Raw genomic sequence first — 26,045 nt, 5'->3', positions numbered from 1 at the left:
TGCTGTTGTGTATGGATGTTGTTATGTACTTGCTGTTGTGTATGGATGTTGTTATTACTTTGACTCCTTACTATTATAGCTTCTGTATGCAGACTTATTGTCCCGGGTTTTACGCTAGATTTTTAGGATTTGTAAAGCTTTTCATCACCTCACAATTTTAATGTTCAACTCCAAGGAATACTGTTTTCTTCTTTCTTCGTATGTGCAGGTTAGTTAACTTACATACATTAATTCTTTCTTCATATATGGAATTGAAGTACAAACAATACAGCGTAATGAATACTGTTATGTATGGTATAGATATGAATTTTATAGTTCTCTTCTCATGTATCCACTCTAAGTGTCTTTATCAATGTCACTCATACTACCTACATATTATGTAAGAAGTTCAATGTGTGCCTATTGTTGTCCCGCAACAGCGCCCGCAGCAGCGCGCGGGTTGTTCACTAGTATAGAACATATATGAGTTGGCGTTAACTTAATCTGGCATCTCTTAGTCCGCAGTGACGCAGCTAGCTGTTTGAATGAGTCGATATGGAGAACACTAGTTAGTATGAGTGTGTGATTACTCAGATCATGTAGAGGGGATTGGTAATAATTAATCTGGCTCGAGGAAACTTAACTGGAATAAGTATTGAGTATTGTGTAAGAAATCTCTGTATCTAGGAATAAAGTATTTAAACACGTCTCTCTTATAGATGGATTAGTCATATATTCGTGCCATATATACCTTACACCTTCCTAAACCCTCCTTCAACAATAGCAATTGGAAACCTTTTCAGCGCACTATATATATGCACATATTGCCTTCAGTCCATTGATCGAAACCAATCCATGAGCCTGCGCACTATTAGCAGCACGATGATGATGAATAAGTTGTTTCATTCACCAGTGTAGTTGTTGTAGTTCTAGCAGCCTCTGCCTTGGTAACACCCACTGAGTTGAGTACTAGTAATCATGGTTCTTTACCCCAAGCTGGCTTCACTCTAAAGATGAAACACACCATTCTTTCTGCACCAAACCTCTCCCTGTTCCAAAAACATCAGAATCTTCTCCGAGTGTCAAAACGCCGCCTCACAAACACAAGCACTAGTTCTATGCTAGGAGCTCCCATTCATCGTTCAATTAGTGACTACTTTTATGTGGAAATGAAGATTGGTACACCTCCAGTGAAAGTCAATTTGGCTTTGGATACGGGTAGCACTACCCCATGGGCTCAATGTGCACAGTGCCAATTGTGTTTTCCTGTCTCGGTCCCAGTTTTCGATCCCATGAGGTCAACAACGTATCAAAGAATGCCTAACAATCACCCTCTTTGTGTTCCTCCTTATGCTGCTCCTTCTGGCCGTTACTGCTTTTATGGGATAATGTACGCTGAAGGAGAAAAGACAACAGGCAGATTGGGAATAGACAGTTACTTTCGAGTCGAAAGATGGGAGGCAGCATTTGGTTGTTGATATGGCATTTGGATGTGGAATCTACAACGAGCGTTTTGTTGCCTGGGAAAATGATACTAGAGGTGATCCAATATCTGGAGTTGTTGGTCTAGGGAAATATGATCTCTCTTCTATACTTTATCAATTAAGTCCTATAACCCTTCTCAAGTTTTCTTATTGCCTTCCGCTGCACATATTTGGAGACCATGACCACCATCATGATCATGCATTGCTAGCTTTTGGTAACGATGCAGATATAAGAGGTACTTCTGGTGTACAAACAACACCAATTTATGGTACTGATGATGATTGCTATTACCTAAACTTAACAGGTATTAGTTTTGATGGGAAAATTCTCCCAATAGATCCAAAACGTTTTATGACAGATAATCTTGGGGTGATAGTTGATTCAGGAACTCCATACACTCTCCTCGATCAAGAAGCATATGACCATTTGCGACAAGATGTGGTCACATACTTTCTAGAAAGATATGAATGGAGCCCTTTGGACCAACCTAGGTCTAATTTCAACCTATGTTACCCGATGATGGAGGATATTCAAGGACTCGGAAACTTTGCCTTCCCAAAAATCACATTTCGCTTTGAAGGGCCAGCAAACCTTGAGCTCAAGGAAGCTTCAATCTTCCAGATCTTTGAAATAGTGAACGAATTTTGCTTTATGGTTCTGCCAAGTTACAGTACAAATATTTTGGGAGGGTTTCAACAGATTCATCATAGGTTCCTTTTCGATGTAGGTGCTTCTAAATTGTCCTTTGCACCTGAGAATTGTTGAGTTCTTTGACTCTCAGAAGTACTCAGAACTATGTCATCGCAAGTATGTTCCGTTGAAGGTTTTTATATACATATGCAGTAATGTCATATACTGCTTCATGGTTATGAAACCTAATAAATAAATAAACAGAATGCCTTTTACTTTCAGTGTGCTGTTTCTCTCTAGTTTTGGCCGGCTTGATTGTATTCAGATATGTAGACAGAACTCACAGAACAACTCGAACACAACACAGAAAAATGTTTTTTTTTTTTCGACAAGGTGAAATATAATGACAACACAAAACCTCTACTTCAACCACTTCCCAAAAGATCAAAATAAAAAGCTGGACTAACTGACAAAGGAAGAGCTGAATGCCATGCTTGAACACTGGTAGTATGACCCAATTTTGCAAATAGAACACAGAAAAATGTTGATAATCGTTATGAGTACCAACTTCTATTTTGTTACGAAATGATAGGATAAAGCAACACAATTTCACATCGATCCTTTAGATAAATAAAAATTCTGAAATCACTCGGCTCGATATTAATTTTTAAGTTTAACCAAGCCTAAAAATTTCAGTTTTTGATAAAATCCTAAAACCCAAACATCGGCTCCATAATTCTCAGCCGGGGTGGGCAATGACTCATTTTTGGGTGCAATGACTAGTTCATAAAAGGTGCCGGACATGTGCGCAAACTTGCCCGACACCACACTCTCAAAGTCTAATTTCTTTGTGGTATTCTTGTTGTACTCAGAGATCGCAAACTCGGCTAATTCTATCACCTTCGGGTCGCTAGTATTCTGTATTGGCTGCCACAAACCGGTCACAGAGCGCCTCTCCGGGATAGCGACGATGAGAGGAAGGAGCATAGCAACGAGTGCTAGGAAGAAATGAAAATGCATTGTGATATATGTTGATTTTTTCTGAATTGAGTTCCTCGACTGCATTTATATACTTCAGTTTGTTGCATTATAGGCAATTCTATATCCCATAGGCCTGAGGGTTTAGCCTCGTCGAGTTTCGCTGCCGGACGGGAATCCCATATGCCTTTATAGTCTCTGGTTTGTGGTTCGGCTTGAGTTTAGACGGAGATTTTTCTAGATCTGATGGTTTGTGCAGGTTTCGAGGATGCTCATCCTTGCTTGTTTGAGAGTTGCGGTGGCGGGGGTCTTCATAGGCTTTCATCTTCTTGTTGGCGGCATGGCTGTTTTGGGTCGCAGACTGTGCGTGCATGGTCGACCTTTGGTATAGAGTGCCTGGAAGATTTACAAGCTTTGTGGAGGATTGGCGTGGCCGTGAGTTTGCTTGCAGCAGGCGGTGATGGAGGCAGGTGGTGGTGGAGGAGGCGAATCAGATCAGGGACCATCTTTCTGTTGGGCTTCGGCTGGGCCCATTCTTTGAGGTTGCTTGGGCTTCCAGCTGGCCTATGACTTGTTCTTGGGCCCTTTCTATGTTCCTTTTCTTAGTATTAGTTTTCTAAGCCCATCTTTTTGGGCCACTAAGATTTTACTAATTTATTTCCGCCAAGTCACTATGTAGGTTTCTAGGAATCTATGTAGGTTTTGATGCCTACAGCTTATGATGTTTCATTTACATCTAGATAGTGAACACTTCTTGTCGTACCGCAATTAAGCGCCTTAGCGACGGAAGTTTCATGCAAAATTATCTCTATGTAGAGATAGATTATAGCTTGCTAGGCTCATCGTTGATGAGCGACAATGTACAATGTAATGGTATGTGAATCACCTCAATTTGTTGAGGTCTGTATCGGGGTGCCATTCTGGCTGTGACTATTAATACAATGGGTATAACCCACCTTTGCGTACAAAAAAAAAAAAATTAATAGGCAATTCTAAGGACCAATTGTGTGTCCTTTCAAAATAGAAAAGATATATTTTTTTTTTTTGAGAAAAAATAGAAAAGATAGATTTGATGTATTAATTTTTGGATTTTGCTGCTTTGCATGTGGTTTTTCTCAGATTGCAACATCAAAAGAGAAAATTGATTAATTAAGAATCCGAGCTAATTAGAAAGCAGATCATGTACAGATGTATTTGAAGTGCATCCTCTATCTCTTCGATCACAATTTTCGTCTCTATCTTGTTAATTCTAGATTGAACCAAGATCCAGAAATGAAAGTAGGCGATGAGGCGGTGAAATTGAAGTTGAATGGGATTTGGATTAATGAGCAATGAGCAATGAGCAAGATCAGCAAGTAGGCATGAATAATGAGGACGCCTTTTGATTTCGTTGAAGTTGTATGAGCTTTGGATTAAGTACTAACTTGAGTAACTTCATAGCCTAGCTTGTTTTTTCTTATACGAAAGTCAATTAAATACAGTACATTACATACAGTTGTCTGCCAGTTCCTAAATTATAAAATTGAATACATCGGGTGACTCTTCTCAAAATATTGTTTTCCCACAATCTTTCTTATATGGTTTGGTGTCAAGTGTTTGCAATTACATCTGTCGTAAAGTTTGCTTCTTTATAAATGTGTTTAAAAGAGATGGTGCTGAAACCTTGTGCAATTTTTTTGATGTCTTGGATAATTTGCTGAATCCTCTAAGGTAGACTTAATTATCTTCTCATGAACTGCATCAACTGCATCAATGACCATTTTTGAATCCCCTTCTACTTAGATGCAGTGCAGAAGCGTAGCTAGCCTAGAGCAAGGGAAGTCAATCCCTCTCAAATTTAATAAATGTTTTAATTACCCTTAATATTCACTATTAATAGAATGAAACATAAATGACCCTTCTTAATTTTAAGAAAAATCTTAAATAGGCTTAAATATCCATGAATATTAATGGAATATATAGAAATCTATGTTGTTAATATATGATTTATTGATTCAATTAATACAAATTCTTACCTTACTGATATGTGCTTCAAGGATCACAGTTCTTCTCAAAATTTATTCAAAATGATTTAGAGAAATTTTATATACACACCCTAAATAATTTAATACACATTCATTTCTCAATACACCACTTATTTAATTTCTCATTCGGATATTTTACTAAATATACAACCCAAAGTACCTAAAATACCCTTAATGTAAAAATCCATGAAATATCATATTATGTGACTATATTAACACTATTATTATTGTATAATTAGTATATATTTATTAACATTTTATAAATGTTCATATCTATTACTTGTGTAAGTTATTGAGAAATCCTTACAAATTCATTGTTTATTTTAAATTCTTAAACATGAAAATGATAAATAAGATGAAAAATACATATCTGAATAGTGCATTTGGGTGAAAAGAAAAATATGTAAAATATAATGAAATAGGTGTTCATATGCATAACAATTACATTGTTTGACACTTTCACACTCTAAACTTGGAAATTATGAATCTTTAAGGACAATAAAAAAATTAATTGAATATCCAAATTTCCTTGCAAATTTTGTGTTTACTTTAATAGTTTCCCTATATAAGTTATCGATCTTAAAAATTGAATTTGTTCTAATTCACTTTATAAGTTTTCAAAAATCAATTTCCGTTTTTTAATATTTTAAATTGGTTTATATTTCACATTATTAGTTTCCAAATATAAGTTTGTTCTTAATATTTAAATTGTATTACACATGCCTCTTTTTGTCATTTAACATATCAATCAAATCTGATTTGAAATATCAAATAATAGGGTTGTGTATTAAGTTATTAGGGTTGTGTATTTAAAACCACTTAATGATTTAATGGTCTTTCAACATTAAGGATATATAAATAATACAATACTTCTACATACAGGTTCCCGACAACAATTTTTTTCTACTACTTTGTATAGGACAAAAAAATTGTAGTTGTATAGGACAAAAAAATTGTAGAAAGCTTGTGTTATTGTGTTTTTAGGAAAAAAATTTGTGCTCTTTTGTAACGAATGACCGCAAATTTTTACTTTCTTAACATATGAATTTTGATCATTCTAAATTTCAATTCTAGCTACACCAGTGACGGCAGTGTAACCTTTTGCTTTAGCCTAGCTTGTTTTAAGTAGCATTTGCATGAATCCGAAAGGTTCGAACCAAAATTTGAGCACTTGCTATTGTGCCGCGCATGATCCATGATCCAACACACACAGTTGCTGACTTTCAGTAGCTATCGTGCATCAACAAGTAACATTTGAATGGCAGCATGGCGGAAGGTTGGACATGAATTTGATTAGTGCAAATCACGTCAAGTCAATAGTTTGCATCAATGAATGTTTACGAACAAGTCTTTACGTAGTAGCCTACTCGAACTCAAATACATACTAGCTTCGAGTTTTAATTTTCTAATTTACGGGCTAGCTTCGGTATCTTGAGCAAAAAAAGGCTTATTAGATTTAATACTAAAATATGAACATTAAGGCTTAAAATTTGTGATCTTAATCGTATGTGTCATGTCATGTAAGTAAAACAAAATATTCTTAATTCCACTTAATATGTCTTGTCAAATCATAATATTAGATTACTGATTTGACCATCTCTATTCTTTTTATATCATATTTTAAGGGGTAAATCAATAATATATGTAGAGATTACAATGTGAATCAATCAATTATCTTACTTACAGCAGGCAACTAAGATTATTTGATACACAATTAGATAGCAACCTCTATCAAATTTCCGCTCACGATGGTATCACGGGTGAGCCTACATCCAAAAGATTAGATCATAGGTCCTTATTCTAAAACAAGGAATGAGAAATAGCAGAATAAAACACCCGCCACATGTGAACAACATAGGAAAACCACAGTTCATGGAAAATCTAGAAAAATTTAAAGCACCTCTTATGATTAGGGCTAGGAGGTTTGGGAGTTGGAGTAACACCATGCAATGGGTTTCCCTTGCTTGCAGTCTTCTTTGGCTTCATATTTTTGGAACCAATCGGATGCCCTTTTTTTTATGGGGTGAATAGATGATATGAATGAAATTTATTAGAAATATAAAAAATATTAAATATTAATATCAGCCATTAATTATGTAAAAACTTAATAACTTTATAAACTTATTGAATTAGATAGAGATTAATATCATTGGCTCACAAAGTTCATTACATATTTGAAGGCTTTCTGTTTGGGTGTTAAAATGATACTGTTTTTCTTTTTTCTTTTGAACGGATGAAACTTGATTTGGGCAAGTAAAGTTCAAAGTCCATGAACATCCTCCATCGTTGGGTAACATAGGTCCAAATTAGACCTGGGTTGTTCTAAAGGGCTCCATTCATATTTTTAAAGAAAGCATGTGAGCACAACTTGTCGCAAATTAATATCGATCATATAAATAAACTAGACAGATTTTCTCATGTGCGGATGTCCGTATTTATTCTTACGGTGCGAATTTCCATTTTACACTTATTTTTCAATCGAATTTTCATTTTTCAATCGAATTTTCATATCTCCACCGTCTAGTATTTAGATACCAATGTATAGATCATATCTGTAAAATTTCAGCCAATTTGATTTTCATTTAGGCATTCTAACTCGATTAAATCAATAGATGAACATAATTCTGTCGAACTTGAACCGTTCATGTTTATAACAGAAAATCGCAGTTTTGAGTGCCTTAATGATAACCAAACTAGCTGAAATTTTGCAGAGATGATCTATACATTAGTATCTAAATACTAGACAGAGAAGATGTGAAAATTCGATCGAAAAGTAAGTCTAAAATGGAAATCCGCACCGTAAGAAAAAATACGGACCTCCGTAATGACTGATCAACTAGATATATGATCCCAAAATTATATGTTATTAAGCATTTGGATCAACCAATCATATCTCCCATCAAAACTTATAACTCCCTCTTAACTTACGTAATTTATGTGATAGAGATCATCATCGTCATTGCCATATATACTGGTGTTGTTTGTACGCCACTACACCAGAACCTCTCATTTCTTCGTCTGTACCAAAAGCTGGCTACTCTACACCATCACGTCTAGTCATACTAAAAGGAGCCAACCAATGCATGCATGGTCATGATGGTGAGTTTCATCTTTATTCTTTAGGGTGAAGCCAAAGCTGGGGTAAAGAAGAACGTATGTGTATGCACAGTAAACCCAATTCAGTGGCATGGGTTTTTACGTGTCGCTAACGCAGAGGCAACAAGTACAGTGGACTGGTGAACACAACAACTGGATTCATCGTCGTCTTGCTGCTAATAATGTTGAGGCTCAAGCACTGGTTTCTATCAATATGTACTGAAGGCATCACAAAAGTCGGTTCTCATATTCGGAGCATTATTGGTGCAGAAGATTGTTTTAACGCACAGAAGTAGTTTGTCTGAAATTGAACATGTGATGTAGTTTTGGGAATCTCTTATCTGTATGGTCTGTTTGATCATTCGGGATCATAATTTAGGTCATGCATCAGTTATATATTCAAAGTTCGATTTGGGATAGAAAACTTCATCTACGTACAGTAGCTCAAGCCTCCGAGGTCAAAGGCAACCCTCACCCAAATGAGACCTTTCATATATCGCTTGGTCGTCTATAAATGTGCTGCATTCAAAGTAGCATATATACCTAGCTAATGCACGTAGTCTAATTGTTGAGATCAGATAACAACGTCTCTCTCCAGTTGCCTGCTTGCGCAATTCTTTTCGAGTTCTTTCAGTAGTGTGCGAACTGTGAAGGTGATCATGTAGAGGAAAGTATGTGTTGCACTGTTACATACTAATTTGAACACCATATTTTAACCTGGAGGTTTTCGAGATGCCCCTAATCGTCCAGTAATTTAGAAGGGAAATGAAACATATTCTGGGCAACTATACCACCGAGATGACCTCATTTACCTGTTATATAAAAGCGTTTTAGATCTTTTGGGAGATCAGTTAATTCCTATATATGCAACTAATTGAACATATTCATATGTAGAATTAGAGATCATCATCATCAACAACAACATTCCCCTAAATTGCCAAAATTGGTGTACGTACACCCAACCTCTCAGGTCTTCGTCATTACCAAATTAAATTAGGCTAGGTAATCTACACCAGAGAACCTCTGGTCATTACCCAAAACCAAAAGGTAAATAGCAAATAGTAATGCGTGGTCATGATTGTAAAAGATGGTCTGTTTCATCTCAGAGTGAAGCCAGCTTTGTGGTAAATAAGAACCACTGTACATGCATGATTTCGAGCACAGTACGTAGAACCAACACAGTGGTCGGCGTGTCGCAAAGGCAGTGGGTACTGCTGCAACGAGGACAGAGTTCATCTTCGTCATGCTGCAATATCTTCGTCATGCTGCAAATAATTATGCAGAGACTGATTGATTGGTTTCTATCATCACGAGAGTTGGTGCTCATATTCAGACTATGATTGGTGCGCAAGACTGAAACACACAAAAGTTTGGATGAGTGGTTGGGTCGGTGGGGGGTAGGGGCCTCTTGGCTTCTCTGCTTGGAGAAGCTGTGCTTGGATCTGCTTGGACTTCATTGCCAAGCTGCCACGTCATCTGAAACCTATCCAATGGACAGCAATAAAAGATGACAAAATACAATGTTTACAGCAGCCACACTAGATCATGTCGACTGCAAAAGTTCATACGCCTGTTCTCTTACTTTTCTCCCAATTCATGTCGATCAATCAATCCATTCTCTTATGGCTCGCCAACTGATCTGGGTCTCAAATTTTTGAATTTCCAGTACGTATACCCAGAATTTACTTATTTATGACTGATTTTTGGGCAATTTCTAATCCAGATTTGGTTCAAAATCACAAATCTCCAATCCAGGTTTGGGCAATTATCAGCCAAAATTCTTATTGGGTCTGCTTCAGGAGCGCAATTGGTCTCGAAAGAATCTTTATATCCAATGACATTGCATGTCGTCCCCCAAACTTGAGAAGCGATTAAGGATTAGAACTAAATTGCGTTGTAGAAGGCATGGAGAAGAGAGAGAGAGAGAGAGAGAGAGAGAGAGAGATGTTGTTGCCTTGTTGGTGGTCTTGTGTTGTAGAAGGCATGAAGGACAGAGAGAGGAGAGATTGATTATATGTTGCAGGTGGTCTAAAGTTGGTGTATATGAGACTTTTAATGTCTAGCCCTTGGATTGGTTTTTGATGACGTGGCTGCTTGGCAATGAAGTCCAAGCAGATCCAAGCTCAGGCTCTCCAAGCAGAGAAGCCATCGTCCGACTAGGATTATGTCAGTTAGTTTGGTCATCTTTTGGAATCTCTTGAATCGATAAGGAACTACGAAGCTCGTTTTTTTGGTCAAGAACTACGAAACTTCGTATCGAACTTGCTTTGTCTTTCGTCCAAACAAAAAAACAAGCTTGCTTTGTTTGAGGGAATGAGTCTAGTTTTTGATTATGTGCATTTTTGATTCGGGTTACCCGTTTTTATAGTCGAACCGTTCTTCAATCACCTCCGTCCTCCGCCATACATCCTACATCATATTAGCAATGCCGAGAAATTGAATCATATGTATACGATCTTAAAGTGCATAACTTAGAACAGAAAACATAAATTATTAGGAACAAAAATAATAAATAAGGTGAGGTTTGGAACCCTTCTGGTCTCAATATGGCTTTGCTATTGTTTGGATTGTTCATGGTTAATTCTTACGGTTTACATTGCAGTAATTAATCGAGTTTATTCGTGCATGTTCGTCTTTTTCTTTTTTTTTGGTTACAAACGGAGCCTAAAAAAGGCTCGAACAAGACAAGAAAACATAACTAAACATTAACACATGAGCTAGATCTCCTAGTTCTAGCTGTAACACATAAGTCATCAACAAAAGCTTTTTTGCCTTTTAAAATGCTTTTTCAATAGAAACGTACAGATAATATATTGCTTAATTTCTTGTAGAAATTCATAACATCCGTAGATAATAAACACATATGGTTAACATCCGTAGATAGGGTTGGTCCTTGAAACTGGTAATTAACACATTCAGAGTACTTGGCAACATAATTTATTTCTTAAATTCATAACCATATATAATAAACACATGAGGTTAATTATTCCTTAAACTGGTAGCACAATCACGCACAGTTGGTAGGAAGGAGCAACATCATCCCAAAGCAATGTGTTGCATATGGCATCAGGTCTTCAGATTTTTCATAAGCCTCTGTTCATGATCAGCAATTCCATTTCCTCTTGAGTTTAGCATTGCTTCCAGTGGCCATGTAATTGGGTTGATCCTGCACCAGATTCTCATGGTGCCTCTCGAATTCCTCAGCTGATTTTCCACCCACAACCTTATTGGCCACATTGCACCACCGGTCTTGCGTGTCCTTGTTGCACTCAGCCAGTGCCTTCTCAAACAGCATGTTGCCTTGTTCTGCTTCGAAATTCCGGAGGAGTCGGAATTCCACGACGGAGTCAGGGGATGCCATTACTCACTCGGCGAAGAAATGAAGCAAATTAACTAGAGGATCGAGCTGGGGTGATGCTTGTAGGGTTTGAGAGTGGCAAAGTGCAAGCATGCAGATAGAGTTTTGGCTTCACTACTTGAGTCAATGAGTTAGAAGACTTAAGTCAAGGGGGACACGATGGTATGGGAAAGAGGTTGTCAAGCTCTCCTTATAAGGAGGAGAAGGCCGCTGTCTTTAACACGTGTTGCTTTTGTGCATAAGACGCCCGGCCCCAAACCCCCAATCATGCACTAGATATTTTAGCAAGTCTATTTCGGACAACCACCTATTATGGTAAAGTTGGTCGAGAATCCTATGTGATTATGTCTAGAATTTGAGTCTCAACTTTCGCTAATTTGTAATGAGTAGGTTTGAACAAGAGATTAATCTAGCTTTGTTGAGATACTCCCCCGGATCTTTGTTTGAATACTGACTAGGTAGGCTACTTCAAACGTTTCTACTTATTTTGTGTCATCACTTTTTTTTTTTTTTTTAAAATTGTTTTATTAATAACTCACACACCCTACATATGTCAGTGAGGTTTGAACCCATGACCTCAAAGTTGTAAGTTAAACACCTTAACCAACCAAGCCACGGCTCAAAGTTGTCATCACTTTTTACAAATAAGTGCATACTCATCGGTAACTGCATGATAAAATTATACTAAATCACGCATGCATAACTATCTGTCAAAAGAACTATATATTTTTTCGACTATTGAATTTGCCTCAAACAATGGTCGAGCATAATTTTTGATAAGTATCTTATCAGGATACCAAGTGAATAAACCTAAATATAAAGCCGTTAAATAATAATAATTTTCAACTCAACCCGACCTGATAATTCGACAGAGTTATGAGATTTTAGTCCAAATTCATATCCAGAAGTACTCTAACATTTTAAATATAAATATTAAGCACCTATCATAATAACTACTCATAACTACTAATATAGATATTGAAACAAAATGAAGAGTATGGGTAAAAAGTTAAAATTATATGACTAAAATACTCTGAGCTATCTCAGAACGTCGTCACCCGCAGAACATTCTAATCACCTCCTCAACTTCTCTAAAATAGTAACTTTTTAAGGTAACTAAAGTACTGAATCTCGACACTAAGTTTATTGATGTTTTTGGATACGTGAACAAAACGAATATTTGGTAACAGATTCATCAAAATAAACGAATTAACTGATCCGGATCATCAACGAATTAATAAAAAGAATTTCGATCAAAATCAAAAATGTATGATATGGATTAGTGAGGTAATAACGGGTCGGTTTACTCCGGGTATGACTGAGTATGACCGCATTTGTACGGGTCGGTTTACACAGTCCGGGTATTGCCGTACAATATACTAACCCCGCGCAACCGATTAACAGAAGAACAGAACCTCCTCCCTCTTCTCTGAAGAAGAGAGAGAAAGAGAGCTTCGCTCCCAATTTCAATTCAATCTAAACCCTAAACCCCCAAATCCACCATCTCCAAAACTCTGCAACAATGGAAAACCACAAGCACACCAACCCATCCAAGTCAGTAAACGACGCAGTGTACAAGCTCCAACTCGCGCTCCTCGACAGCGTCAAAACCCTAGACCGCCTCTACCTAGCCGGCTCCATAATCTCCCGCTCCGACTACACCGACGTCGTCACGGAGCGATCCATCGCCGACCTCTGCGGCTATCCTCTCTGCTCCAACGCCCTACCTCCCGAAGCCTCCAGAACTCGCAAGGGCCACTACCGCATCTCGCTCAAGGAGCACAAGGTCTACGATCTCAGGGAGACGAAGCTGTACTGCTCATCGAAGTGCGTGATTGACAGCAAGGCGTTTGCTCAGGGGTTGAGCGAGGAGAGATGTGACGTGTTGGATTTGGGAAAGGTTGAGAGGGTTTTGAGGGAGTTTGGGGAGGAGAAGAAGGAGATTGGGGATTTAGGGTTGTCTAGTTTGAAGATTGAAGAGAAGAGTGGGACTTACAGTGGGAAAGTGGAGGAGTTTGGTCCTTCGAATGCGATTGAGGGATATGTGCCGAGAAGGGATAGGGTTTCGAAGGCGTCGGGTGCGAAGAAGAACAAACAAGGTATGTGTGAATGTTGAATTGTAGTGTAATGTGTGATCAGGTTGCTAGGATTGTTTGTTTTGTGTTGTTGTATCTTAAAAGTGAGTGAGGATGCATGTTGCAGGGTCGAAAGGGAAAGATGCGAAGCCGAGTGGCGGTGGGAAACAGTTGATTTTGAATGATATGGACTTCATGAGTACATTACTAGCTTGTGATGAATATAGCGTGTCGAAAATGCCACCAAATGTAGCAGATAATAATGTTGATACCGAGTTAAAGAAATCAAAAGGTAAAGACTTAGAGAGCGGATTTAGTGTGTTAGAAACATCGGCCACTCCTAATAAGAGTGAAGGTGTGATGGATGTTGGGGATTTAGGTATGTCTAGGTTGAAGATTGAAGCGGAAGAGGAATCTCAAGTTGGGAAGGGGGAGAAATCGAGTGAGGGTACACTGAGGTCTTCTCTTAAACATTCAGGGACAAAGAAACTTAGTCGCTCTGTTACTTGGGCTGATGAAAAGAGTGATAGTACCGGGAGGAGGAATCTTTGTGAGGTGAGAGATATGGAAGATGGACTAGAAAATCCTGGTGCATTTGACAGTTTGTACAAACCTTCTTCATCAAGTGAAGCTGGTTCCTCTTTTAGTTGGGTTGATAAGACGATTGATAGTACGAAGTGTGAAAATATTTGTGAGGTTAGTGGAACGCATGATGCAAAAGAGGTTCCTGAGGTAGTAGGCAGTTCAGTCGTGCAAGGTAATGAATGGTTTGAGTCAGCAGAAGCCTGTGCAGTAGCATTGAGTGAGGCAGCCGGAGCTGTTGAAACCGGAGAATTTGATACTAGTGATGCTGGTATGTCATCTTATCGATTAAGTCTTTGTTGCAGGCAAATTGATTCAATGTTAGCTTCATGTGTTTGTTTTAATCCGTTTAGTGCTTGTTTCATGTCCTCGCAACTCCCAGTGTCAAAAGCCGGAATTATTATACTGCCACGCACAGATGGTGTGGATGAAGAAGAGTTCATAGTGGATGGTGCGGATGAAGAAGATTCCATAGAGGATAGTGTGGATGAAGAAGAGTCTACAGAGGATATTGACATGCTTGAACCAGAACAGGCTCTTTCAAAGTGGCCAAAAAAACCCGAAAGTTCACAGTTTGATTTATTTAATCCTGAGGACTCTTGGTTTGATGCTCCACCAGATGGTTTCAATTTGACAGTAAGAGTTCATCTTTTTTGTTTTTTAGTTTAGTTTTTTTTTTTTGTTGGGAGGCATGGGGAGGTTAAAATTTGATACTGTATTCATATCATTTCTCTTTTTCTAGATTTATGCTAATAATATGCAACGTTTCATTTATTCCAGTTATCTCCTTTCGCAACAATGTGGAATGCTCTCTTTACATGGACAACATCATCTACGTTGGCTTATATATATGGCAAGGATGATAGTTTCCATGAAGAGTTTCTAAACGTCAATGGGAGAAGTTATCCCCATAAGATTGTGTTGGCAGATGGTCGGTCTTCAGAAATCAAGCTAACTGTGGGTGCATCTCTTTCTCGGGCTCTACCAGAAATTGTTGCTGAACTAGGGCTTGCGGTTCCCAATTTAGAGAAAGGAATGGTATGTATTTTAAACCTTCAAAAGTCAAATGAAGGGACTTGCATTAGTTTGCCCCTTATTTTTCAATTTATGTTGTCCTGCTGATAGGGCTTCTGGTGACTTTCCCATATTAAAGCTCTTCACAAAATTTCTTATATTGAAAGCAAGGGAAATATCTGTTCAGTGTTTATAATTGTGGGACAATGTGAAGACTTAACAAGAATAAACAAAAGTAATAAAAGGCTTCAAGGACTTCAAGTGTTTTGGCTGAGGACACTGCATTTTCTCCAACTGCTTGTAATCAAGGGGCATGTTTGTCAGAAGTCAACATATCAATTAGGAAATTTTCATATGATGTAAAATAACCGAGAGAGGGAAACATATTTCACCTTTCTGGTTTCTAGGAAACAACCTTTGCATAGTTCATGTTTACTACTGTGACACTATTTGTTATGTTGTTCGCGTTTGTTCTTGGTACTTGGCACAACCTTTTATCCCTGCTCTTTTTTCAGTATAGGAGACCTTTGCTTACCTTACTAAATCTAATCTTGGTTTTGTCTCCCTAGTATAGCATAGTTAAATGGATTTTCTATTGTTTGCTCACTGCCACTCCGAAATTTCTGTACAGGGCTTCATGTTGAATACAATGTCCTTTATTGAGGCGTTACCAGCATTCAGAATGAAACAGTGGCAAGTGATCGCTCTTCTTTTTATTGAGGGTCTCTCTGTTTGTAGGATGCCGGCACTTACTCCTCACATGACAAATAGAAGGGTACTGATTCAGAGGGTAGGTGACTCGCTATGCTATTCATTTCACATAAATTGAGAACGGTGCCAATTTGAAACGGTTCACACACGTGTCTTAGAACATAAAAGATAAGTTCAGTAATTAACGTCGTAATGGTGGATCTTAAATTCTTGTATACTGGGCAATCACTTGCTTGTTATACCAAAAATGTTGGAACTGTACTTATTGTGTTGGCATTGACTAAATAGGTGCTGGATGGTGCCCGTATAAGCGTAGAAGAGTACGAGATCATGAAGGATTTCCTGATACCCCTTGGCCGAGCTCCCCAATTCGCATCCCAGAGTGGCGCTTAATGACTTTGAAATATGAGGGCTGACTTCAAACCTTGTCAACAATTGTGCCTAGACGTTGCTTGCGATAACTGTCACCTTCATTTTGAAAGTTCTGGATTTCTAGAACGAGCATCAATTATCTGAAGCTGACTTGCAACTGTTGACTATGAAAGTAGTAGTCGGGTAGTAGTCGGGTGCGCTGGTTTGTGACCAGACGAAATGACTCGAAGCTGTGAGGTGCATTGTACATGTTTTCTCGAGTGCTTGTACGAACTGAATGTGTTAAATATGGACTCATTCTATCTCTACGGATTCATGAATGTACATACTCGGTAGAAAATACGATAGTACTTTCGTTTTGGTGTTGAAATATCATCATTATGGGTCAAAATATCATCAGGATAGAGGTAATGATAAGACAGCTGGGCCTTAAGATCAATCTTAATATTGTATAAGCGTGAAACAAGAGTCTATGATTCAGACGAGCTTGGTGGTCCGAAAGTGGAAAAACCTCACTGATTGTCGCTCTGTCATTGTCACGAGATGGGCTTGGGCCTTATCTTTTACCCGGTAAAAGGCGCTGTGTACCTACAGGAATATTCGAATCTTTGGGACTTTCAATCTTGGCGCTCCCACTAACCACAGGGGCACCCAGGTAGTAATTAGCAATTAGGTAAAATTTCGTTTTCATGTTCTCTCTTTTTCTTGAGTACAAATTAGCTCAAGTTGAACGACCAACAGGTGGAGACCAGCGTTGTTCCTATAGTTTGTGATTCATTACTTAACAACCATTTGCGTTTGTTGGGTCCTTGATTTTTTCTTAAATGGAAGTTAGTTCGGTCAGAATAAAGATCGTTATAACTAACAAAATGAAAAATCATGATTTGTTTTGTTACATCTAATTCACATGTAAAGTACTAATTTCTTGACAAAGTATGTTTGTTTTGTTGGCTTGTTTCATATACACAATTTTTGGTTGTTTTTAAAAGTTAGTTTAATCAGTCAAAACAACCAGTTAGGAACAGTAAACACATAACATAATTCAATTTGTTACATATAGTCATATATTTTATATAATAAAGGTCGCTTAGTTGTGATTGACCTTTTTATTTACTTTAACAACAATGTATTGGCAAAACTAAAATTTATCACACAATACAAGTAAAAGAAAAACACTAATACCTCATGTTCAATATTATAAATGAACTCAAGAAACTAACAAGGACTCATATTTTCCCAAAAAATAAAAAAAATAAAAGGACTCATATTTTCCCATGGACAATGTGGGGGTGCGGGGTGCCCAATAACAAAAGGCGCCAAAATCAAATCACTTTAAACAAGCTTGTACTTGCCCACCTTTTTAAAGCTCCACAGAGAAAAAGAGAAAACCAAAAGTAAGTTTGAATGGTCAACAAAGAAAGCCAACAACACACAAGAACCAAAAGTACATCTCTCCCATAACAACAACAACAAAAATAAATCAAAACTAAAAACAAATAAAACTAACTAACCAATTTTCCTTTTTTTCATTTTCTTTGAAAAATAAGAGCTTCAATAATATGGGGTGGTAGAGGTCGGGTTTTTCTTCTTTGACTGTCCCCTCAACACATCAAACCATCACCACCACACAAAGAAAAAAAGCCCAAATCCTAAAGAGGAAACCACACCTAGATCCTCTCCCTCTCTCTGAGATCATGGATCTGCGCCTCTGATTCCCCCAATACGCCGTCGTTTCTCTTCTGATGATCCCTCCTTCCTGATCTCCCCCAATTTCAGCTTCTTGGGTAAACAAATTTTCCTCCCTTTTCTTCCAAAGCTTTCATCTTTCTTCAATTCCCAAGTTCATCTGTGATGGGTTTGTGTTCGTTTCCCTTTTAGGTGTGTGGATCGGCTTGTTTTGGTACTTGGGTTTCAGTTTCTGACCCTTTTTCTTAAATTTGAGTTTTTGGGTTTCTATATTTATTTTTGGGGAGACAAAGACTAGACATTTCTGGGAGGTGTTTGATTTTGCAGCTATTTTTGCTTGGGGTTGGATTGTTGGGTGTTTATTTGCTGGATCTCTGTGTCTGGTATATATAGAAGGTCAAAGACTAGCCTTTTATTGCTTCCTTCTCAATTTGGGTCTCATTTATGACCATCTTTTTTGTGTTCACATGAAAATTACTGGGTTTAGTTTACAATTATGAGTTAATTTGTTTAATATTTTGTGCTTAGTGTTCACTTTGGTTTTTGAGCTTGAGCTGAGTTGGATTTCAGACATAGTTCTTTTTTCTTGAAAGCTGTAGTTTTGAGTTTTGGATAATGGGTGTGGAGATTGTGTTCAGGTTGTACATGTGGCGATTTCGTAGTGGAGATGTTGATTATCGTTGGTTGTTTGCTTTCAGTAGGTTGATGGTTGGTTTATCGAGGAGAAAACAAGAGATAGCAGAACAAGTTTGATAAGGATGGCTTCTGTGGGTGTTGTACCTACAGCGGGTTTGAGAGAACCGAGTGGTCATGCTGTTGGCGTGGATAAATTGCCCGAAGAGATGAATGACATGAAAATTAGGGACGACAAGGTATGTGAGCTTTTGGTCAAGGGTCTTTCTGTTCTCTTATCATGCATTATTTAGATTATTGAATTTCGCCTAGTGGATAACAAGGGGCTGCCTCATTTATGCAGGAAATGGAAGCTACTGTTACTGTTGTTGATGGTAATGGAACAGAGACGGGCCATATAATTGTGACAACCATTGGTGGTAGAAATGGTCAGCCAAAGCAGGTAAAATATCTTTTGTACTTCAGTCTGCAAATGATGTGAACCACTAATTTCTCCTATTCCAGATATTCTTGTTGTGAATCTACTAACGGAATGTTTTGTTTGTGTAATTTAGACAATTAGTTACATGGCTGAGCGTGTTGTTGGGCATGGATCATTTGGAGTTGTGTTCCAAGTAAGAATTTAGTCTTTCGCTGTACAAATTGAGAATTTAGGACCCTTGCAGTCATTAGCAATTTCCATGCTGATTGCTGATTCTTCATGTAGGCAAAGTGCTTAGAGACTGGTGAAACTGTTGCCATAAAGAAGGTTCTACAAGACAAGAGGTACAAGAACCGTGAGCTGCAAACCATGCGTCTTCTTGACCACCCAAATGTTGTATCTTTGAAGCATTGCTTCTTTTCAACAACTGAAAAGGATGAACTTTATCTCAACCTGGTACTTGAGTATGTCCCTGAAACAGTTCATCGTGTGATAAAACACTACAACAAGTTGAACCAACGGATGCCTCTGATATATGTTAAACTCTACACATACCAGGTATAGTAAATTTCCTATAGTCGCAAGATGAAAAATATTAAGCAGTATGTTGCATACTTTTAGACAGGAGAATTGAAACTGTTGACTCAAGTCCCAAGCATAGGTTGATTGAGTCTCAGAATTGTACATCAAGTATTGTCTTTGTTCCTTGTCCCTAAGGTGTTTGTTCATATTTGGCAGATCTTTAGGGCATTATCCTACATTCACCGCTGCATTGGAGTCTGTCATCGGGACATTAAGCCTCAGAACCTTTTGGTATGTACTTTAATACTCTCTTATATATGTATGCCTATTGTCTTAATAGAGCAAGACTGGCCTTTGTCTTTCTATGTGTTTGGCTTGTATGTGAAGTTAATTATGTGGTAAATAGGACAGAAGTGCTAGTTAAATGTAATTTCATTGTTTCATATTTTGTGCAGGTGAATCCACATACCCACCAAGTAAAGTTGTGTGACTTTGGAAGTGCAAAAGTTTTGGTATGCTTTATTAATCTAGTTTCCTTTCTTTTTGCTCCTTTTTTTTTTTTTAAATAAATTTGTAAGTGTATTTATCATGTCATTTTGTCGAGCAGGTAAAAGGAGAGCCAAATATATCTTACATCTGCTCTAGATACTATAGAGCACCAGAACTCATATTTGGAGCAACCGAGTATACTACAGCTATTGATGTCTGGTCTGTTGGATGTGTTCTTGCTGAGCTATTGCTCGGACAGGTTGGTGTTCTTTTGGTGTTGCATTTTCTGAAGTATTTGTATAGTATAAAGCTAATAGAAGGAAATTTTCTCTTCCATCAGCCTCTGTTTCCTGGAGAGAGTGGAGTTGACCAGCTTGTTGAGATTATCAAGGTAATTTTAATATCTGTTTCAGTATTTGCTATAGCCCATTGTAACTCAATTTGCAATAAATAGCGATACGACGATTGTGTTTGACATGCATTATTATTCAAAATAACTTTTTTTGAAGCTATAATTCATCTTATGTCAAATTTATGAGGCTGAACTGTAGTATTTGAGGGAAATTACCAAAGCTGCAAAATGAGGAAATGGATCTAGATGTCTGTTAAACTCACCTTCTAGATGCCCTGATTGCTGAATATTGGGGAAAAAAATTTACTCTCGGTGATCATCGTTGAAAAAGGGTTCTTTCTGAATGTTTGAGAGAGCAGCCTACCAAACATGTATTCTGCTTCACTGAGAGCAGAACAGTTTCTTATGATGGTTAACTTTGTCATTATCCTACAACCGAGAGTTGTGGGGTTGCAAAATTAATGTGATCTAAAATCATATTGGTTAATGTTTAGTTGTATATGTAGTTGTCAATATCATTTGTATCTTGTTATTCTTGTGCAAAGATGTGAACTTGAACCCATTTGTTGCTTTATCTGCAAATAGGTATTGGGCACTCCAACAAGGGAGGAAATCAAATGCATGAACCCTAACTATACAGAGTTCAAATTCCCTCAAATTAAAGCTCACCCATGGCACAAGGTATCACAAAGGAATATTTTTTCTGTTTATTTAGTTAGTTATTTATACGCTAGACAACTAATTTATCTGTTATTTTTGTAGATTTTCCACAAGCGTATGCCTCCAGAGGCTGTTGACCTGGTTTCAAGACTATTGCAATACTCTCCTAACTTGCGGTGCACAGCTGTGAGTATATGAGTTTTTGTCTTTGTTCATGTTGTTAACTATAACTGTTGTGAATCTCAGTTACATTTATGTGTCTCATGCAGCTGGATGCCTTGACCCATCCCTTCTTTGATGAACTTCGTGACCTGAACACCCGCCTGCCAAATGGACGTTTCCTTCCACCTTTGTTCAACTTTAAATCTCATGGTATGATGCTTGGTTTTGACATACAATCCATTTTTATTAAAACAAATGCTTTTCTTTTAAGCATAATACGAAGTTCTAACTCAATTTTACTCATGTTGCTATCCACTAGAATTGAAGGGGGTCCCTGCTGAGATCTTGATGAAATTGGTCCCAGAGCATGCAAGAAAGCAAGTCCCATTTATGACCTCTGATTAGTGTGAAATGTAAGAAACCGCAAGCTTGGTCCGAGATATGAAAGCTATGTGTTATCTTCGCCTGCTACCTATTTCCATTTTATTTAATGCATATCAATGTATGACCTTGTTATGTAAAAGCAGATTTAGATGTATTCTATTTAATCTCGGCTTGTCCAGACCTCCAGGGGTATTATCACTACCCTCCCTCTGTATCATTAAGATTGTATCATCCCGTAGAAGACGAATATCGGCTCTATCTATATGTTTATTTGTATCAGTGTTTCTAGTAAAGACAGATGGATGTCCTAGTGTTTGTATTTTCAATGTATTGAGGTCAGTTTGGCAGATAAATTTATTGAAAGGTAGCATTGCTCCAATGTTAGAAGGAAGCTTTCTATGTTCCACTGGTTGCTCAGATCATGTAACTGGTTATGAAATACTAATGGAAAGATGGCTAACCATGCTTAGATATTACTACCAATGCTTTGGGCAACCATTTCAAGTACCGTTCGCTTTCCTCACGAAAGCTATCCTCCCTGTTTATTTATGTTTCCTAGTCTGATTTCGATACATTTTGCAAAAACCATCTTTACTTTCAAATCGGAATCTGATAATGGGAGGTTTCTTCCCCTAGTTCTCGTCTTCCCTTTCCGATATCTGCAATGTCGAAGAACTTGACCCTCGAAAAAAGCATGTACGGACACATCATTTGGTAAATAAACTTGGTTTCGCATGAATTCCAATAGAATACAAACACAATGGATAGAAAAAGATTATTATTATTTTTTTAGAATACCCGAAATCTATAAATAGACCAATTGAGACGGAAGAGAGATTGAAAAGAGAGTTGCAATATGCCTTTGGGGAAATACGACTGCGAATACTGCAACAAACAATTCCAAGACACTCCGTACGCTCGCAGACGACATCTTCAGTCTCTCCAACATCTTCGAGCCAAAGCTCAATGGTTCGACTCCTTCAAAGGTACCTTCTTCTCTTCTCTCACCTACATATGACATGTATGTCTATAACATAACCAGTAACTACATTCTTGTTTGGCTGTAGATCCTAATGATGCTTATGCGCAAAGCTTGGGAAGAGGGGTTTGCAATCGCTTTGTCAACACGGTACAGTAATCTTCTCCTCTCTTTAATTCTAGTTTCTTTGTTTACCCAAGTGGTTTGATTGCTTGTTGAGAAATGGGTTGGTGTCAAAATTTTGATCTTTCTTTGACTAGCGCATGTAAATACCTATGTAAGTATCGGGTTGCAGTTGCAGTTATATTGGGTTTGGAGTTGAATTTGGATTTGGGTTTGTATAGGGATTTTGCCAATATGGGGATGCTTGCAAGTATTTTCACCCCAAAAACAATCAGCAGAATACAATTACTCAAGGGGCATCAGGTAACCATATCTGAAACAAGTAGTTCTCTTTCTAACTTTAGTTGGAGAAGCCGAGAAGGTATATATATGTTTGTGATATGTAATTTAAGCTGGAATGCTGTGATAGGTGTAACTGATAATAGTCAGTCTTCAACTATTCAAGGGAATCAAATGGTTGCAGGCAGCTCTTTGCCAGGTAACTCTGATTGTTAACTTCATTGCTGTCTTTGCTTTTCGGTTTCAACAGACTTCAGTTCTGCTTCTAACAGTTCTCGGCCCTAGTTGTTTCTGCTCACATTTTGTTGCTGAGTTGTTCTCATGTTGCTTGACAGATGTGGTGGTGAGAGATAACATGGGAATGTCATGGGGAAACCTACCGCCATCGCTAATGCCTCCTCCGGAGGGTGGATATCCTCCACTTCCTTTTGTGGACTGGGGATGAGTTCTATGTGTCTCGTATCCGCCATTTAGGTAATGCTGTACCCTTAAATGTTACTAGCTTAGGCACTTAGCTGCACAATGAAATATGGATCCTCTCATTGAAATGATGAGACACAGAGATCGTCTTCAACCCATGTAGGGATGAAGCTTGTGTTCTGTATTGTTTCACAGTTTCACAAGAACGTGTTGTTCATGTATTTCTCTCTTGAAGAGAATGTTTTGTACTTAGCAATATAAGCTCATTTCATCACCAGGGTGCTTTCTCTGTATTGTTCACAACTGTTATGTCTGGGCCTGAGAATTTCTAAAACTTTGCAGTGCCAAATAATTTAAAAATACAGCTTGAACATTGCTGAATATATGAAAATATTCCATCAACATAGATGCTAAAAACAGAACCCAAAACCATACTACATGATAGACTAGAATAAGCTAAAGACGGAATGCTGAGACCTCCAAATCACATGTTGATAAATTCCACTTCACAGGTCTTTTGAAACAAGAGAAATTCTTGGGCAACTTATTTGCTTTCATAGAAGGAAGGTCATTTGCTGTATAAATTATCATTTTCTTGAAAGCTCGACCATTCTTTAGCAGATACTTTGCTGCTTCCATCTCAAATTTCCATCCTTTAAATCCAATTATGCAGATAGTCTTCAGATGTGACGATAGACAAACAGGCACAGTCTCGGGAAGATTCCATTGAAGCTCTATACACTCTTCATCTGATTTGGTTCCCTGAAAGTAATTCATAAATAAATGAGTACAAGAATACTTCCATTAATATTTTATCAAATAGCACAAATTTAAGAACATCTTCCTTGCAACTTCTAAGACAAGATCTTCCAAATTAGGCGACACATTGAGAAAATTTATTGCCAGCAACTCCCAGTCATTCAGCTTCAACTTCTTCAGATGACCAAAAGCAGGCAGATCACAAACCTTCATGAAAGATACTATAATCAAAGAAAAACTCATGCAGACATTGAACTAATTGGAAGATATACTACTCTTTCTTTCTAATACAAAGAAAACACAATAAGAACACCAAATTAGTTGATAATGAAAAATAGAGAGATGCAGGGGAAATGTGCATCTCATTAAGTCACTATTATAAGGAAGGCGCATGACTCTTCAAGTCTGCATATAATGTCAAAATATCCACTCCTCCAAATGAAATAAGGGCGTATCTGCCTCACAAATTAGCTTTCGCTAACCCTATACTAATGGAAACACTTGTAATCGTTTGGTATTCAGTTGCATAATCCACTCTAGTAAACATACTGTAAATGAAGAAGTATACTTGCCTCCAAACAAGGAGCTGGAATAGACAGATGCTGAACACCCGAAATTTCTGCTAGAAGCGCTCGGTCGACAGGCACACGATTTCCGGATTGATGGCCTTTCAGATGAATATTGGCTTTGACTAAAGATTTTGGATCATCCAAAGAATAACTTGAAAATGGTATCCCTCTCATATTCACCGCAAAGATCTGACAAAGTTATTTTTAAACTCTTCAATTCAGGTGCAGAAATGTTAAGCTCTTTAGGAGCACGAAAATATCGAAAATCTATCATCAAATGCTCAAGTATCGGTCACTGAGAAAAAAAGGTTATCTAACATGCCACTTTCACTTACTCTAGTAAGTTAACATCGAAAAACTAGTGCATGTAATCTACCCTATCATATTCCACAAAAATGTGTGTTAACGTTTCACACCCTTCTCACTGTAGCATATATGCTATATATGTTCATCATCACCGAATTGATAAACCAGTCCAGCAAGCCACTGATGGTGTCAAGCTTCACGGATATCGACTAATCATATAGACCAGAAGGCTCTCATTGTCTGTCGAGCTGTGCCGATCATATGTATATCAAAAGAACGAAAAAAAAGAAAAGAAAATGGTAGACGGTGGTGGAACAGAGGCAAGGGCTGTGAAGAGAGATGGGTATTTGGGTGTGACCGTGCGAGAATGTTGTTTCGAGAACTGGGTAAAAAGAAAGAGAAATTTTAAATACACACTTTTAATTTCTTAATACACACCCCATGTTATTTTATATTTAACATCGGATTTTATAGGTATGTTTAATTACAAAAACATCCATCAATTATTAGAAAAAAATAAATAAATAAAGAAACTGTATCTTCCCTGAAACCTAACTCTTCTTCATTATTACTACGCATCAAAAGAAAAGAAATAAAAACCTTTTATGCAAAATTCATCACCTGAATTTCGACTACTGTCGTAATCATATGTATTATTTACTAATTTATTTGATTTTTTTTTATCAACTTTAGCTTTTATTTTGCAGACTAACAACTAGTTTTTATGCTATTGTACTTCTACTAGTTTCTTAACTTTGAAAAAATTATATTTGTTCAATATTTTTGTTTTCTTTAAATTCTAGGTGATTGATGTCATATTTGAGATTTGTAGTTCGAATATATAATATTACTCTTTTGATTATAAATTGAAAAACTTCATGAAAAAATTTCTAACCCGATAAAAAAATCTAACAGAAAATAAAAGAGAATACGTAAAGAGAGTTATAAAATAGTAAATATATAATAATTATATTAAATAACAGATTATTATAAGTTT

The 26,045-nt window shown here is 37.4% G+C and overlaps 5 protein-coding genes across 6 annotated transcripts; all 5 read left to right on the top strand.

The window, feature by feature from the left end:
• Positions 1-992: 992 nt before the first annotated feature.
• Positions 993-1,457, top strand: LOC101294096 (aspartic proteinase nepenthesin-1-like). The gene has a single exon (XM_004304870.1). It carries the CDS (start codon positions 993-995, stop codon positions 1,455-1,457), a length of 465 nt encoding a protein of 154 aa, XP_004304918.1.
• A 1-nt stretch (position 1,458) lies between these two features.
• Positions 1,459-2,229, top strand: LOC101293805 (aspartic proteinase CDR1-like). Its single transcript, XM_004304869.1, has one exon. The coding sequence runs from the start codon at positions 1,459-1,461 to the stop codon at positions 2,227-2,229; it is 771 nt and encodes a 256-aa protein (XP_004304917.1).
• A 10,724-nt stretch (positions 2,230-12,953) lies between these two features.
• LOC101309647 (putative RNA polymerase II subunit B1 CTD phosphatase RPAP2 homolog) lies at positions 12,954-16,678 on the top strand. Its single transcript, XM_004302260.1, has 6 exons — positions 12,954-13,649; positions 13,753-14,478; positions 14,590-14,843; positions 14,988-15,245; positions 15,853-16,011; positions 16,221-16,678. The coding sequence occupies exons 1-6, from the start codon at positions 13,073-13,075 to the stop codon at positions 16,323-16,325; spliced, it is 2,079 nt and encodes a 692-aa protein (XP_004302308.1). The 5' UTR covers positions 12,954-13,072; the 3' UTR covers positions 16,326-16,678.
• A 1,224-nt stretch (positions 16,679-17,902) lies between these two features.
• LOC101308883 (glycogen synthase kinase-3 homolog MsK-1-like) lies at positions 17,903-22,002 on the top strand. Its single transcript, XM_004302257.1, has 13 exons — positions 17,903-18,088; positions 18,689-18,862; positions 18,967-19,065; positions 19,178-19,237; positions 19,330-19,602; positions 19,783-19,857; positions 20,022-20,078; positions 20,174-20,314; positions 20,396-20,446; positions 20,993-21,088; positions 21,170-21,253; positions 21,337-21,439; positions 21,549-22,002. The coding sequence occupies exons 2-13, from the start codon at positions 18,749-18,751 to the stop codon at positions 21,632-21,634; spliced, it is 1,239 nt and encodes a 412-aa protein (XP_004302305.1). The 5' UTR covers positions 17,903-18,088; positions 18,689-18,748; the 3' UTR covers positions 21,635-22,002.
• Positions 22,003-22,454: 452 nt separating this feature from the next.
• On the top strand, positions 22,455-23,691 carry LOC101309169 (zinc finger CCCH domain-containing protein 3-like). 2 transcript variants are annotated; one of them, XM_004302258.1, is made up of 5 exons: positions 22,455-22,599; positions 22,681-22,742; positions 22,937-23,018; positions 23,125-23,193; positions 23,330-23,691. In XM_004302258.1, the coding sequence occupies exons 1-5, from the start codon at positions 22,470-22,472 to the stop codon at positions 23,437-23,439; spliced, it is 453 nt and encodes a 150-aa protein (XP_004302306.1). In that variant the 5' UTR covers positions 22,455-22,469; the 3' UTR covers positions 23,440-23,691. The 2 variants fall into 2 exon arrangements, with proteins under 2 accessions (XP_004302306.1, XP_004302307.1); XM_004302259.1 differs by having other exon boundaries at positions 22,461-22,599; positions 23,161-23,193.
• The last annotated feature ends 2,354 nt before the right edge of the window (positions 23,692-26,045 follow it).

The sequence above is a fragment of the Fragaria vesca genome, linkage group LG6 (genome assembly GCF_000184155.1).
Source record: "Fragaria vesca subsp. vesca linkage group LG6, FraVesHawaii_1.0, whole genome shotgun sequence".
NCBI classification, from domain to species: Eukaryota; Viridiplantae; Streptophyta; class Magnoliopsida; order Rosales; family Rosaceae; genus Fragaria; species Fragaria vesca.
Note: the sequence above shows the minus strand (reverse complement) of the source record. Positions and strands in the feature narration are given on the sequence as shown.

What these genes read in the sequence shown, in the direction of transcription:
- LOC101309169 (XM_004302258.1), top strand. Translation starts at nt 22,470, where the DNA reads ATGCCTTTGGGGAAATACGACTGCGAATACTGCAACAAACAATTCCAA. An exon ending in ATGGTTCGACTCCTTCAAAG is followed by an intron (nt 22,600 to 22,680) that starts GTACCTTCTTCT and finishes GTTTGGCTGTAG; the next exon opens with ATCCTAATGATGCTTATGCG. An exon ending in TGCAGGCAGCTCTTTGCCAG is followed by an intron (nt 23,194 to 23,329) that starts GTAACTCTGATT and finishes GTTGCTTGACAG; the next exon opens with ATGTGGTGGTGAGAGATAAC.
- LOC101308883 (XM_004302257.1), top strand. Translation starts at nt 18,749, where the DNA reads ATGGCTTCTGTGGGTGTTGTACCTACAGCGGGTTTGAGAGAACCGAGT. An exon ending in TTAAGCCTCAGAACCTTTTG is followed by an intron (nt 19,858 to 20,021) that starts GTATGTACTTTA and finishes TATTTTGTGCAG; the next exon opens with GTGAATCCACATACCCACCA. An exon ending in AAGCTCACCCATGGCACAAG is followed by an intron (nt 21,089 to 21,169) that starts GTATCACAAAGG and finishes TTATTTTTGTAG; the next exon opens with ATTTTCCACAAGCGTATGCC.
- LOC101294096 (XM_004304870.1), top strand. Translation starts at nt 993, where the DNA reads ATGAAACACACCATTCTTTCTGCACCAAACCTCTCCCTGTTCCAAAAA.
- LOC101293805 (XM_004304869.1), top strand. Translation starts at nt 1,459, where the DNA reads ATGGCATTTGGATGTGGAATCTACAACGAGCGTTTTGTTGCCTGGGAA.
- LOC101309647 (XM_004302260.1), top strand. Translation starts at nt 13,073, where the DNA reads ATGGAAAACCACAAGCACACCAACCCATCCAAGTCAGTAAACGACGCA. An exon ending in TGCGAAGAAGAACAAACAAG is followed by an intron (nt 13,650 to 13,752) that starts GTATGTGTGAAT and finishes TGCATGTTGCAG; the next exon opens with GGTCGAAAGGGAAAGATGCG. An exon ending in CCAATTTAGAGAAAGGAATG is followed by an intron (nt 15,246 to 15,852) that starts GTATGTATTTTA and finishes ATTTCTGTACAG; the next exon opens with GGCTTCATGTTGAATACAAT.